The 15,261-nt window shown below is 40.3% G+C and overlaps 1 protein-coding gene across 1 annotated transcript in view; it reads left to right on the forward strand.

Annotated features, from left to right (window-relative positions):
* Window positions 1-4,795: 4,795 nt before the first annotated feature.
* The window catches only part of PPP1R1C (protein phosphatase 1 regulatory inhibitor subunit 1C), a 37,985-nt gene continuing 27,519 nt past the window's right edge, over window positions 4,796-15,261 (forward strand). The window contains exons 1-2 of the mRNA XM_044304863.1: window positions 4,796-5,096; window positions 8,984-9,044. Coding sequence (XP_044160798.1) covers window positions 5,016-5,096; window positions 8,984-9,044 — 142 coding nt within the window. The 5' untranslated portion in view covers window positions 4,796-5,015. The remainder of the gene's footprint in view (window positions 5,097-8,983; window positions 9,045-15,261) is intronic.

The raw sequence follows: 15,261 nt of genomic DNA on the forward strand, positions 1-15,261 counted from the left end.
TGAGTGCATAACTGAACATAATTATTTGAAGGTTGACTTTTTTTGTATTAAAAACACTTTTCTTTTATTGGTCGGATGAAATATGCTAATTTTTTTAGATAGGAAATTTGGGTTTTCATGAGCTGTATGCCAAAATCATCAATATTAAAACAATAAAAGGCTTGAACTACTTCAGTTGGTGTGTAATGAATCTAAAATATATGAAAGGCTAATGTTTATCAGTACATTACAGAAAATTATGAACTTTATCACAATATGCTAATTTTTTTAGAAGGACCTGTAGATAAAACTATGTTTTTTCAGCTGGTGAAAGTCAGAAGAATACAACAAAGGTACCATTGGAATCTTGTGTAGTTGTGCTAGAGCGCCACGTAAGCAGTTTATATAGTCAAATTTTGGTGACAGACTCCCTTTAAAGGGCATCTGTCAGCAGATCTGTACCTATGACACTGGCTGACCTGTTACATGTGCACTTGGCAGCTGAAGACATCTGTGTTGATCCCATGTTCATATGTGTCCACATTGCTGAGAAAAATGATGTTTAAATATATAAAGTTGCAAGAAAAAGTATGTGAACCCTTTGGAATGATATGGATTTCTGCACAAATTGGTCATAAAATGTGATCTGATCTTCATCTAAGTCACAACAATAGACAATCACAGTCTGCTTAAACTAATAACACACAAAGAATTAAATGTTACCATGTTTTTATTGAACGCACCATGTAAACATTCACAGTGCAGGTGGAAAAAGTATGTGAACCCTTGGATTTAATAACTGGTTGAACCTCCTTTGGCAGCAATAACTTCAACCAAACGTTTCCTGTAGTTGCAGATCAGACGTGCACAACGGTCAGGAGTAATTTTTGACCATTCCTCTTTACAGAACTGTTTCAGTTCAGCAATATTCTTGGGATTTCTGGTGTGAATCGCTTTCTTGAGGCCATGCCACAGCATCTCAATCGGGTTGAGGTCAGGACTCTGACTGGGCCACTCCAGAAGGCATATTTTCTTCTGTTTAAGCCATTCTGTTGTTGATTTACATCTATGCTTTGGGTCGTTGTCCTGTTGCAACATCCATCTTCTGTTGAGATTCGGCTGGTGGACTAATGGCCCTAAGTTCTCCTGCAAAATGTCTCGATAAACTTGGGAATAAATTTTTCCTTCGATGATAGCAATCTGTCCAGGCCCTGACGCAGCAAAGCAGCCCCACACCATGATGCCCCCACCACCATACTTCACAGTTGGGATGAGGTTTTGACGTGGTGTGCTGTGCCTCTTGTGTATTTCTTCCAAACAACTCAACTTTGGTTTCATCTGTCTACAGAATATTTTGCCAGTACTGCTGTGGAACATCCAGGTGCTCTTGTGCAAACTGTAAACGTTTAGCAATGTTTTTTTTGGACAGCAGTGGCTTCCTCTGTGGTATCCTCCCATGAAATCCATTCTTGTTTAGTGTTTTACATATCATAGATTCGCTAACAGGGATGTTAGCATATGCCAGAGACTTTTGTAAGTCTTTAGCTGACACTAGGATTCTTCTTCACCTCATTGAGCAGTCTGCGCTGTGCTCTTGCAGTCATCTTTACAGGATGGCCACTCCTAGGGAGAGTAGCAGCAGTACTGAAATTTCTCCATTTATAGACAATTTGTCTTACCGTGGACTGATGAACAGCAAAGCTTTTGGAGATACTTGTATAACCCTTAATAATACCGTGGACTGATGAACAGCAAGGCTTTTGGAGATACTTTTATAACCCTTAATAAATAGTGTAACAGGGCACTCAAGAAATCGTGACCATGTGGTTGAAACAGTTAAAGACTTTATTATTGGTGTATAAGATATAGATATTAATCGAACAAACCAAATGCTTAAAAATCGATATATGATCGATAATAATCGATAGAATAAAATATTCGATAATGTTGAATAAAAATAATCGATTTGCACAATGAGTAAATCAAAGCAATGTACTGTAAAAATTGACAATCTTTGAAAACACAGTCAATGATTCGATCGTTCAGTCCGATCTTGGTGTGTACACCTGGGTATCGATATAATAGAATCAAATCTTTTTATCCCACTCTCAATTACAGCAGCGTCCCGCCGAAAACGAAGTAGATAGCGGCGTCCCGCTATGAAGTTACTTGCAAGTAAAGGTTTTATTACCTTATAATCGACCGAAGATTATCCAGACTTTAGATCCTTTCCTCTCCTCAAAAGTATCTATGATATTATAGCACAATGTATCAAGAGGTTTTCTTCAACGGCTCTGTATTTCTGTTAGACTTCACTGCCAAGGCCACCAGATAACTATACCACTGAGGAAGGGGCAATACGTTGGACCCCGAAACGCGTCTGGTGCTACACCCCCCATCTTGATACTGAAGAAACAAAGTACCTAAAATCGAAAATCTAACAGACTACATTTGGACGCCTCTTTCGACGTAATACCTCTGTCACAATACCACTGTGGAACTCTCACCTAAAGATCGAGATCTGGTGGCCTTGGCAGTGAAGTCTAACAGAAATACAGAGCCGTCAAATAAAACCTCTTGATACATTGTGCTATAATATCATAGACACTTTCGAGGAGAGGAAAGGATCTAAAGTCTGGATAATCTTCGGTCGATTATAAGGTAATAAAACCTTTACTTGCAAGTAACTTCATAGCGGGACGCCGCTATCTACTTCGTTTTCGGCGGGACGCTGCTGTAATTGAGAGTGGGATAAAAAGATTTGATTCTATTATATCGATACCCAGGTGTACACACCAAGATCGGACTGAACGATCGAATCATTGACTGTGTTTTCAAAGATTGTCGATTTTTACAGTACATTGCTTTGATTTACTCATTGTGCAAATCGATTATTTTTATTTAACATTATCGAATATTTTATTCTATCGATTATTATCGATCATATATCTATTTTTAAGCATTTGGTTTGTTCGATTAATATCTATATCTTATACACCAATAATAAAGTCTTTAACTGTTTCAACCACATGGTCACGATTTCTTGAGTGCCCTGTTACACTATTTATTATTTATCCATTTTATTGAGTGAGTGGTCTCAATATACAGGTGCACCGGTTTGGTGTCCATTTCTCCTAGTGCGACATCCTATCCAACTATCGACTTTTATAACCCTTCCCAGCTTTATGCAAGTCAACAATTCTTAATCATAGGTCTTCTGTGTGAGGCACAGGCGTAGGTCTTCTGTGAGAGCTCTTTTGTGTGAGGCATCATTCACATCAGGCAATGCATCTTGTGAAAAGCAAACCCAGAACTGGTGTGTATTTTTTATAGGGCAGGGCAGCTGTAACCAACACCTCCAATCTCATCTCATTGATTGGACTCTAGTTGGCTGACACCTTACTCCAATTAGCTGTTGGAAATGTCATTAGTCTAGGGGTTCACATACTTTTTCCACCTGCACTGTGAATGTTTACATGGTGTGTTCAATAAAAACATGGTAACATTTAATTCTTTGTGTGTTATTTGTTTAAGCCGACTGTGATTGTCTATTGTTGTGACTTAGGTTAAGATCAGATCACATTTTATGACCAATTTGTGCAGAAATCCATATCATTCCAAAGGGTTCACATACTTTTTCTTGCAACTGTATGTGAGTCTCTAGGAGCAACGGGGGCGTTGCCTTTACACTTAGAGGCTCTGCTCTCTCTGCAACTACCTCGCTCTCCTGCCAAGGACACAATAGAAAATGGCTGGGCATACCACTTAATCACTGGCTGCAATGATGACCTGTCTCACTCAAACAGTGATTGGTTGAGTGGCATTAAAATAGTTTGGGAGCTACACCCCTGTGTTTTTGGGACTCCCTTACTATGTACATATTCTTTGCTGCTTGATAGTCTGCGTGTATCTTCTGCCAACCCACATTGTGCAGGGGATAATTAAAGTGTATTGCTTTAGATTTTCTGGCCAGTGCTGAAAAGTCTTCCATGATATTAATTTACACTTTTGCAGCGTTTTAGCCTTTTCCTGGTAATACTAAAGCTAGTTGATTTGCCTATAAATGTTTAATCGTATTGTTAACAATTTATATATTGTTTATTTTGTTAATTTTTTTTGTCATGATGGCAAGAGTAGAAGTGGGAACACCCACTGATCTGGTACTCCCTCCCCTGAGGAACACAGGATAGTGTGGTCAGTAAAACCTTCCCCTTTTTGTCTTAGTAATCAACAGATCTTCCTCTCATGACCGACCATTGCCTTAGTTGAATAGAGTGCTTTTTATTTTTTTTGAGGAACAGAAACCTAGATGAATTTGATTTGCTCGAAATACAATCATACAGTGCAAAAATATAACCTAAGCATTTGTGGCTTTTGATGGCAACTGCAAATTGACCTTAACTAACTACTAGACTGATGTTTGAGATTTTCTCATCTGCTCCCATCAATTAATATCAATTTGTTCGCCTTGTAGAAAAGATGATAAACCTTTTTGTCTAAACATCAGGACTAGCTAAAAGTGGCAAGCTGCGTCCATATTACTGCTAAGCCTCCTCGCTTTCTGGTTTATCATGATCAAATATTAATGGTCCATCAGCAATACTCAGAGGGAGCTTATATTGCATTTTTGAGTAGACTGTTAGTAATGTACAGTGGATCTATCCACTTCCTCAACTCCCAGGACTCTAGGCCATTCAGGGCTAGCCACTGCATTTTCAATTAAGCTCTGAGTGAATCCCTGGCATGTGCAGAAGCAAAACTGGTGCACAATTAGCTTATTGTTCCTTTTGCTTTTGTGCGGAGAGGATCTGAAGGACTGAAGGGGGGAAAAAAACGAGCCAGTTACAAGGACTGCTATTGATGTGGAATAAGGGAGTTGCTCTTTTCATGCAGCAGCACTTGATAAGACTGAAAATACTGCTATCACCAAACCTCATTGAGACTCATCTTAAAAGCCTTTGCCTGGGGCTAGATACTTGGACTGCTCAGCTTTATTGGGGGTGTCAGTTTTTACTTCCAGTCGACATCTGTACAAAATGGAACCCAACAGTCCTAAAAAGATACAGTTTGCTGTGCCATTATTTCAGAGTCCGTTGGATCCAGAAGCCTCAGAACAGGTAAAATAAAAAAATAAAAAGTGTTAATATTTTTATTTAAACATTGCTTTTTTTTTTTTTTTTTTGCTTTTAAGCTCTTCAGTGATTTATAAGGTTAGAACATATGGATCCTTAAACCTATGTTACATTCCTTTACATTATTATGAGTGTTGATATGTATTTTATATATAGGTTATTGTACCAAGTATTTAGGACTCTTTTACATTATTATGAGTGTTGTATTTTATGTATATTGTTTTTTACTCTAGGTTATTGACCCAAGTATTTAGGATTTTTTCACATTATTTTGAGTGTTGTGTTTTATGTATATTGTTTTTTACTCTAGGTTATTGACCCAAGTATTTAGGACTCTTCTACTTTATTATGAGTGTTGTATTTTTTGCATCTTGTTTTTACTTTCTGAATTACTGACCCAAGTATTTAGTGCTCATTTACATGGCTGTGCATGAGGTCTGCGCTCCCTTTATTTCCTTTTCCAGAAACGGGAATGGACCGAGGAGCAGGAAGTATTATTTTATTATTTCCTTTCTGTACGGGAAAGTTTTCCTTCCCTCTGCTAGAAACCATTATTACTGTTTTTGAGGGGGAAAAGTGCCAGGAACATGGCTCGCCAATGCAACTATGCAGACAAGTCTTAAGATCTTGTGGTCTTATTATACCTAAAATAACGTGGAACATTGGGTTTACCTAGAATACAAAAAAATGGTGTAAATTGCGTTAAAACAAGATTTTAATACAACACGGGGTGTTGGCACCTGTTTACCTAAGACACTGTGTATTCAACAATGGCTTGCAAATGGAAATTTCCATTAGCGCCAATCTACCGTGGTTCAGATGTCTAGTCATAGAGTCTCCTGCTCTTCACGTTAGAGTAAGAATGCACACATTCCTAACCGTATGTCAGGAACAACAGAAGCCATTTCCCATGTCTCATTCACTCGAATTATTAGACACACGTACAAACCATATGTAAAGACCTACATTGCTTATATTGCTCATAAACGATACCGCTTTCAATATTGTTTACTTCAGGTTGGAATTCATTGAAACAAGCAATTTAAATGTTAAATTAGTTAAAATGAGCATTAAATATAATGATGTACATTGTGCTACAGGCGATCTCACATTTTATTCTCTCTGTAAACACAACTATTCAGAGAATATTTGTGTAATGAAAAGTTATAATTTTCTGGTATTATTTCCATATTTATTCCTTATCCTCTTCAAAATCTCTGCTTGCTGTTTTCTTTCCAGTGGTACGGTGGCACAGAAGTAGGGCTCGTTACAAGACACAACTCTGATAACTGTACTGGAACTGAAACCAGTCCCTCGTGTATGTCCACATGACCAGACACATCTTTATTCACTGGTTGTAAGCCATGACACTCTCCTTTTAATGCCAGCGAGCAGAGATGTTGAAGTACCTTATATATATGTATCTGTCCTGGCCTTGTGGTGGACACACAGGTACAGGACTGATTACAGTTACAGTATGTGTGTTGGAATAAGGAGCTGTGTACCTGTGTGACCAACACATGACCAGGACAGATTCAGTAGAAAGTAACCTATAAAGGTTTGTATTAAATGACAGCAAGCAGATGTCTTGAAAACTGATACAAAAACTTTGGGGGACATTTATGAAAATTTGCTACGTCCATTTTGTGGCGTAAAAAATGTCACATGTGATGTGTCAGAAATTTTGTGTAAAATGTAATGACTTTTGGCGAGTTGCGCCTTTCCACACCATTTTTAGGTTTTGCCAGTAGTTCACTTTTATAGGGGTTATCCGGGAAATAATATTGATGACCTATTGTCAGGATAGGTCACCATTATGACATTGACGGGTGTCCGAGTCCCGCACCCCTGCCGATCAGCTGTTTCGGGAAGCTGCAGCTCTCACTGGAACTCTGGTGATCTCTTGGGCGTTTATCAAGCACAGTGCCATACATCATAAAGCATCTGTGGTTGGTATTGCAGCTTGGCTCCATTGACGTGAATAGGGCTGAGCTGCAACTAGGCCATGTGACCGTTGTCTTCACATGGCCTAGGAATAGACTGCTGTGCTCTTGTAGCGCCTGGCCTCTTCTTCTAACAGCTGATCGGCAGGGGTCCAAGGTGTCGGACCCCTGCCTTTTTGATTATGATGTCCTATTCTGAGGATTGGTCATCAATACTAATTACCGAATAACCCCTTTAAAGGGGTTGTCCCACGAAGAATATTATACGGTTTTCAAACCGCACCTGGATCTAAATACTTTTTTATTTGCATGTAATTAAAAATTTTAGCATAGACACTTAGTTATACAATAAAATGTATCTGTATAGCACCACCATTCTTTGTCCTGCTCCCTGAGAAGGTCGCACATGCTCAGTTTCATGCTTCAACTGCCTCCTGAGCTGTGATAGGGAGAGCATGGACACGCCCCCTGAGTTGTGATCGGGAGAGAGCTACAGCATAATGGACACACCCCCTTAGCTGCAGCAGAAAAGACACTCCCCTCGAGCTTGATATAAATCTAGCAGAGCAATGAATGGGGAGATCTCTGGGTCCATGTGAGGTACAGGGCTGGTTCTAGCTTTGTTAGAAAGAGGTTGTCATGGACTATATGACCTCTGATTTTCATTTTTTACAATAGTAGTGGTATAATCCCTTTAAGGCTACTTTCACACTAGTGTTTTTCTTTTCCGGCATAGAGTTCCGTCACAGGGGCTCTATACCGGAAAAGAACTGATCAGGTATGTCCCCATGCATTCTGAATGGAGAGTAATCCGTTCAGGATGCATCAGGATGTCTTCAGTTCAGTCATTTTGACTGATCAGGCAAAAGAGAAAACCGTAGCATGCTACGGTTTTATCGACGGTGAAAAAAAATGAAGACTTGCCTGAAAGCCGGATGCGGCATTTATTTTCCATAGGAATGTATCAGTGCCGGATCCGTCCTTTAAAGTACAGGAATGCCGGATCCGTCCTTCAGGTCTGCGCATGCCCAGACCTTTAAAAATGAGAAAAAAATAAATACCGGATCCGTTTTGCCTGATGACACCGGAAAAACGGATCCGGTATTGCAATGCATTTTTCTGACTGATCAGGCATTTTTCAGGCTTCTGTGGGCTTCCGATCCATGCCTCAGCTCCGCACCACTCCATATTTTGTGGATTGCGGATCCATTCAAGTCAATGAGTCTGCATCCGTGATACGGAGTGCACACAGCCAGTGCCCATATATTGCAGACCAGCCATTAGCGGTCCGCAATACTGGCATGGACGGTCTGCGTTCATATGCATGAGGCCTTAGCCATAAATTTCACTACATATCCTAATTTATACTGCAGTTTTCATTCCCAACACATCATGTCAGTTACCTATTTTATAGAAAGAAATTAAAAAATAATTGTAGCATATTAGAAATTTCACAAAAGCTCCAGTTTTGCGTCAGCTGCACTAAAAAAAAAAAAAAGCATTTAGACAATGGGGGGTTAACTTAAAGCGGGCGCTCTTTTGTGAGACTGTTTAAGGTGCCCCTGTCTTTTAATATTAATCTGATCTCGTTATGTATTCATTTGCAACATAAACTGAATAGGCAGTTTCTGGATAAGTGTGATAGCGATATACGTCTAAGATACCGCCACATGGTCTGGTTTTTCGATGCAGTTTTGGAAGCCAAAACCAGGAGTGGCTTCAAAGAAGAGAAATCATACCGTATGTCCTATATATTTTCTCTCCTTTTATGATCCACTCCTGATTCTGGCTTCCAAAACTGCATCTGAAAACTGACTGTGTGGCCATACCCTAAGATGTGGTCTAGTCAAAGGGCTATGAGTATCTGATCAAAATGGCTTAATCATGATTGTGACCGAGGTTTACAATAAATGTCTATGTTTCAAACAGATCAGAAAGAGACGTCCGACACCAGCGTCCCTGGTCATCTCAAATGAGCCGTCACCGCCAGGTGCGTAAATGTTAATATTTTATATAACATAAAAGAACGTAGATCCGCTTGTCTTGACTAAGGCCGGAGCGTTTCACTTTCTACCGTAGTCATTGGTATTGAAATGCCACATGTTTTGTTGGTTATTTTTTAGCTAATTTCTGATTTGCAATGTTTGTAAGGCCCTGCCAGAGTTCTTTTCTTGGCTTCTAAAACACCATGAAATTCTTGTGTTTATTTTACTAGTGTTTTCTGGAATGGCATTTTTTAGTCACACAACTTTTTTCAGACTTTTTTATTTCTATAGAGAAATCTAGGGCCAGGCAATGTAAATGGGATCACGCCTTGCCCCAATCAAAGTGCAGCAGTTGCAGAGACAACTGAGCCTCTAGGTGTAATGACAACGCCCCCGTTGCTCCTAGAGGCTCATTTGCATATAATAAAACATCCTTTTCTCAGCAATATGGACACACATGAACATGGGACCAACACAGATGTCCTTCAGCTGCCAAGTGCACATATAACAGGTCAGCCAGTGTCATAGGTACAGATCTGCTGACAAAAAATACACCTTTAAATTTGCTAAGGAATACATTAAACGGGGCAAAAGAGAAATGGCGCAAGATTTTGTGGACTGAGGAAATTTGGGTCTCACGGCTTCTGACAATGTGTCAGGCGACTCCTAAGCACCAAATTCAAGCCACAGTACACTGTAAAGACAGTAAAGCATGGTGATAAATGGCGTAGCTTTAGGGCAAATTCTCAGAAAAGGCCTGTCTGGGAGGAGGACTGTAAGATTTTATTGTCAGGGCCCCGTCAACAGTAGTGGCATTATATACAGAGACACTGTAGGAAATGGACGGAGTAGCTGCCGGGCTTCGCCCGAGAAAACGATCTTGACTAGCTACAGGAGTGGGGTTTTCATGGGAGAAAGGGGGTTGCAAAGTTGCCTGAGGGGGGGCCCGTCCAAAAATGTTCTGTGGGGCCCAGTCATTTCTAGTTTTGCCACTGATGGAAGTGCAAAAACCATGATATGAGGATTTTCTCAAACCGTGATTTTGGGCCTATATATTGTCTACAAGGGATCAAGAGTCAGTTTTACAGATCCCACTTAAAGCGGTTGTCTCTCTCCAGCAAATGGCATTTATCATGTAGACAAACTTAACACAAGGCACTTACTAATATATTGTGATTGTCCATATTGCCTCCTCTGCTGGCTTCATTCATTTTTCCATCACATTATACACTGCTCATATCCAGCAGTTATGACCACTCAGCGGTGGTCATGCCTGTTCACTATAGGAAAAAGCGTCGGCCTTTGCACACTCCCATGGTCCCAGCCACAGAGAAACCAGTGCCTTTTCCTATAGTGTGCAAGCACGACCACCTCTGCTGGATTGCAGGGTGTTCATAACCCCTGGAAACGAGCAGACTATAATGTGATGGAAAAATGAATACAGCCAGCAAAAGAGGCAATATGGACAATCCTAATACATTAGTAAGTGACTTGTATTAACTTTCTCTACATGGTAAATGCCATTTGCTGAATTGACACAATCCCTTTCATCTAGTTCTGTATCAATACAGGTATGGGGGATGGTCTGTTATACAATTATGCTAAATAGCCATCAGGACTGACAACCTTTGGTCCATGTGTGAGCTGTAATGGGGGCCAAGTTGTTGCCAGAAACCGCAGAAAAGAGGACAGTTCGAGGGCGAGACGTTTTGTAATACATTCTCGCTACTGGTTATAGTTACTGTTACTAGGAAGAGAAATTATTTTTAAGGCATGTACCAATGGAAAAATTCCTTTCTGACCCCAAGTAGCCATCATACTACTCAATGCATTTTTATAATCTCATATAAACCTTTACCCGGCTGATCTAAACATAATATTTAAAATAATCAATTGTCGACTTGCTTAAGGATGGACTTAAGATTTTTGCCCTAAATGGGTGTTTTCTTAATAGCAGAATAGAACAACAGTATCTAAAGCGTGTATCTCACATGTACAGATGCAGACAAGGCAGCAAATTAAGTATTTTTCCCAAAATGGGTGTTTTTTAAAACCCAGAAGCTTGTTTTAACAATAACAGACGCAGCAAAGGCTGCAATATTAAGTACTTTGCCCAAAAAGGGTGTTTTTTTTAAAATAACAGAATATGACAGCAGTATATAATGCTTGAATTTCACACTGACAGATGCAGACAAGGCCGCAAATTAAGTATTTTGCCCAAAATGGGTGTTTTTTTAATACCAGAATAGCACAGCAGTCTCTAAAGCGTGTATCTCACACGTAGAGATGCAGACAAGGCCGCAACATCAGGACACCTTTCCTTCTGAACACATGTGTGCAATGGCTTATCCAAAACTAGTTCTATCAAATAAATAGCCTATTAAATTGCAAATCCGGAAGAAAAAAATGCGAGTCTTCATCCCAATATCTTAAAGGTGTTGTACAGGATTAGAAAACCATGGCTGCTTTCTTCCAAAAACAGAACCTTCCCTGTCCATGGGTTGTGTCTGGTACTAAAGCTAGGCACCTTTGAAGGACAGGGGTGGTACTGTTTTTGGAAGAATCAGCCATGTTTTTCTAATCTTGGCCAACCTCTTTAAAAGCAGAAGATTTGAGGTAGAAGGATCTCAGCCATTCAGAGTGAGACGAGTCACTTGATGCACTTTCCTCCAGGCCTGAGGATATGATATGGTGTATTCTTATCAGAGTTGCTGAGTCATGTGTTTTCTGGAATTGACCAGTGTAGAGATGACACAGCAAATCATATTGGATTGATAATAAGGGATAGTGACGTTACGATCTCTTCTTTCAGTAGCGTACTCCATGATGTCTACCATGATTTCACTGAAGTCACATTAGAGTTACTGTTGCCGATTTGGTAATTTAAAGGTTTTTGTTGCTATTTATTTTAGTGTCTTGATGAGTAATTAGATGGAATTGTTAGGGAATCTTCGCACGTTCAGGATTCTGTCAGGATTTTGGGTCTTATTTTACCTGTGACTTGTTGTGAAGGGTGCAGAATGTGTAATGCATATGTAGGTTATTATCTTTTATTATAATCCTGCTTGTGATGAGATGACTGCTGAGAAGTGATCTCCACAGAACAGGAGGTGTCATCTTATCGTGGGACTCAGTGGTGAGAGTAAAAACTGCAAGACTTCAGGAGTTTAAAGAGCACCTGTCAGCAGGGTCAGACTGGGGTTCCTCGGGCCCACCAGGTGAAATTTTTCTTCGGGCTCAACCTCCACATCATCATCAATAGAGTCAGATTTTGATTCAGGTTTTGATTCAAAGAAATGGACCCTAGTGGCAAGTTGTCTCTAAATGCAGCTTTTTTTCTCTTGGACCTTTGGGGCCCACTATGGTATCAGAGGCTGGGCCCACTGGAGGATCCTCTGGTGGGCCAGTCTGATGCTGCCTGTCAGCGTGATCAAACTTAGTAAACCACTGATTGATAGGGTTGATCATGCTGATGCAAAGACTCTTGTCTTCTAGCAATCCGATCTGCTGTTTAGGAGAATATACCCCTTTTTAATGCTAGTGTAGTGCTTTGAGCACCGTGGCGCAGGCCTAGAACATTCCACTTTCAGAATAACTATGGACTCCACTTCTTCATTGACTGTGTGAAAGCGACCTGACTTTGAGGAGTCTTTGTTTTCTACATTGCTGGAAGCTCCTGGGAGTTCTTAACATCTGTCAAATGGAACTGTGTCACCCACTTATGTGGTAACTGCAACGTATTGGTCTTCTAGACCTACCCTGTAGGTCTAGACCTCTCCTCTTTTACATATTTGTTGGATCTGTGTTGATGCTTCAGTACATCACCAGCTTTACCACAGGGGCTGAGCAAAAGCAAAACATTTCCCTTTAAGACTGCTGAGTGCAATGGGATTCAAACTTATTGTTAATGCTGTTTCAAATAATCATCTAGAATACGTTTTAGTGGCACTCAATAGTTATTAGAATGGAATAAAATAGTGGTCTGCCAGCTGTTTTCCGGTAAAGGAGATGTGCATCCCATCATAACGTTTCCATTGGAATATCTCAATCTTCCACTGATGTATAATGCAGAACTGTACAGAATCATTTCTACCAATTTACAGAAAGCCGAAGTCACGTTAAGCAATATTTTACAGTATGAGAATGAAATAACCTTAAACCTTACAGCCAATGTTAGCATGCTCCCCAAAGACCATGGTTGAGCGCTGTATTGTGTGAGTTGGGGCTGTGCCAAACTCTGAGCTTTTATCCTTGGTGTTCTGCTTCCTCTTAATATTTTATGGCTGACAGTCGAATCTGATATCTTACTGTAACTCAAAGGAAGTTGACTTTTTAGAAGCAGACGGGAAAAAAATCCACTGCTGAGTATGGGAAAAATGTTTTCTTTTGCTTTGTTTCCCTTTTACAGAACTTCTTCATTTGTGTTTATAAATAGCAATGTAATAAAAAATGCACAGGCTCATAGACATGCACACAGACGCGCGTACACATATACTGTATGTTCTGTTATGAGTCTTGATATTTTCTTTAGCGCCTCCTCTACTGAATTTATCGTATTTGTAAAAATCTATATCTGAGTGTATTTTGAAGTAATTTTCTGCCTGACGTTGGTATTCTTTTAGTTCATTGCTGAATTACCCTGGACTCCAGATCACAAATCTCAATAATAGCTGATGTCTGGAACTTTTTAGTTGTTCTTTTTCTCTGTATCCTCAAAAGACTTTGCTCTTTCATGATTTCAAGCCTTCTGGTTGGTGCTACCGAACCTACAGTCATATGCTGAAGTTTTATTAATGCACTGACCATAGGTGCCAGAAACCAAAAAGAGTAAGGATACGTTCAGATCTCCAGTAGAAATTCCAGAGAACAGCCTGCCGGAGTTTACTGAATTGCCAGATACAGCTGTTCATCGCCTGACCCCATAGACTATAATGGGAATCTGCAAAGGATCTGGCCGCATTCTGGCATGCAACGTTTTTTTGTCTGTCCAAAATCCAGCACTAATGCCAGATCTCATTATAGTCTATGGCAGGGATGGCCAACCTGTGGCTCTCCAACTGTTGTCAAACTACAAATCCCACATGCCTTGCTGTAGGCTGATAGCTGTAGGCAGTCTGGGCATGCTGGGAGTGGTCGTTTTGCAACAGCTGGAGAGCCTCAGGTTGGCCATCTCTGGTCTACGGGGTCCAGAGGTGAACCGCAATATCCGGCGATGCCAGATCTGGTGAACTCCGGCAGGCTTATCGGAGATGTGAATGTAGCCTTAGAGTTGGCTTTAAATATTCCATAAAAACACAAGAGTTTATGAACTCCTCTAAGTAATTTTGCTATGCGTGGGAGTGAAGAATTTCAGTGTTGACAGAAATATCTAAATGAGAAACCCAAGGATAAAGTGAGGCAATAACATAATTGTGCATTTTTAAATAATAATAAAATGTGTAGATGTTCTTCAGCTGCTATGGACAGGCCCCAGTTACTATACAGTGTACAGAGCCGGAAGCACACAGGTCATCCTGGGGCACTGGAGCCCATCTTCTATTCCAGTGAATGGTAGCTGAGCTGCAGTACACCGGTGCCAAAAAACTACAGAGTGAATGGAGCCCTCTGCTTCCCCTCTGTACACTGTATGGTTTTTGGCACAGTGGCTGCCTGAAACAGCTGAGCGATGGGGGTGCTGTGTGTCGGACCTCCACCGATCTGATATTGATAACCTATCCTAAGGAAAGGACATCAATATCTATAGCCCGGACATCCTCTTTAATTTTCAGATCATTATACTACACAGGGACATCTGCATTTGGTCATCAATTGATTAATCCTATTGGCTCAGTTCTGGCACCAGTAGAAGCTTTCTGTGTGGTCCGGGATTACTACTGAAGGTTGAGGTTTTCCTTAGCTTAGCCCTCAAGGGGACATCAAGTATCGTAGGTTTGAAGAACCTGGTTAAAATGAAACCTAGAAATCCAATAAAACCAGCGCATCAACGGAATAAAATCTAATTTGCGCTTTGTTAATAAAACCACAGTAATGCAAGATTGAGGGAACGCACCACTAGAAACCACGAATGAATTTCAGACAGTTACCTGTCCTTAGTCATAGCAAAGTACTGTCCAAAACGCGTCAGAGGTTTCTAGGGGTGCCCTTTCCCTCAATCTTTTATTGCTGTGGTTTTATTTTAACATTAATAAAGCGCAATTTGGATTTTATTCTGGTGCTGGACTG

Source organism: Bufo gargarizans, chromosome 8, assembly GCF_014858855.1.
Source record: "Bufo gargarizans isolate SCDJY-AF-19 chromosome 8, ASM1485885v1, whole genome shotgun sequence".
In the NCBI taxonomy this organism is placed as follows: domain Eukaryota; kingdom Metazoa; phylum Chordata; class Amphibia; order Anura; family Bufonidae; genus Bufo; species Bufo gargarizans.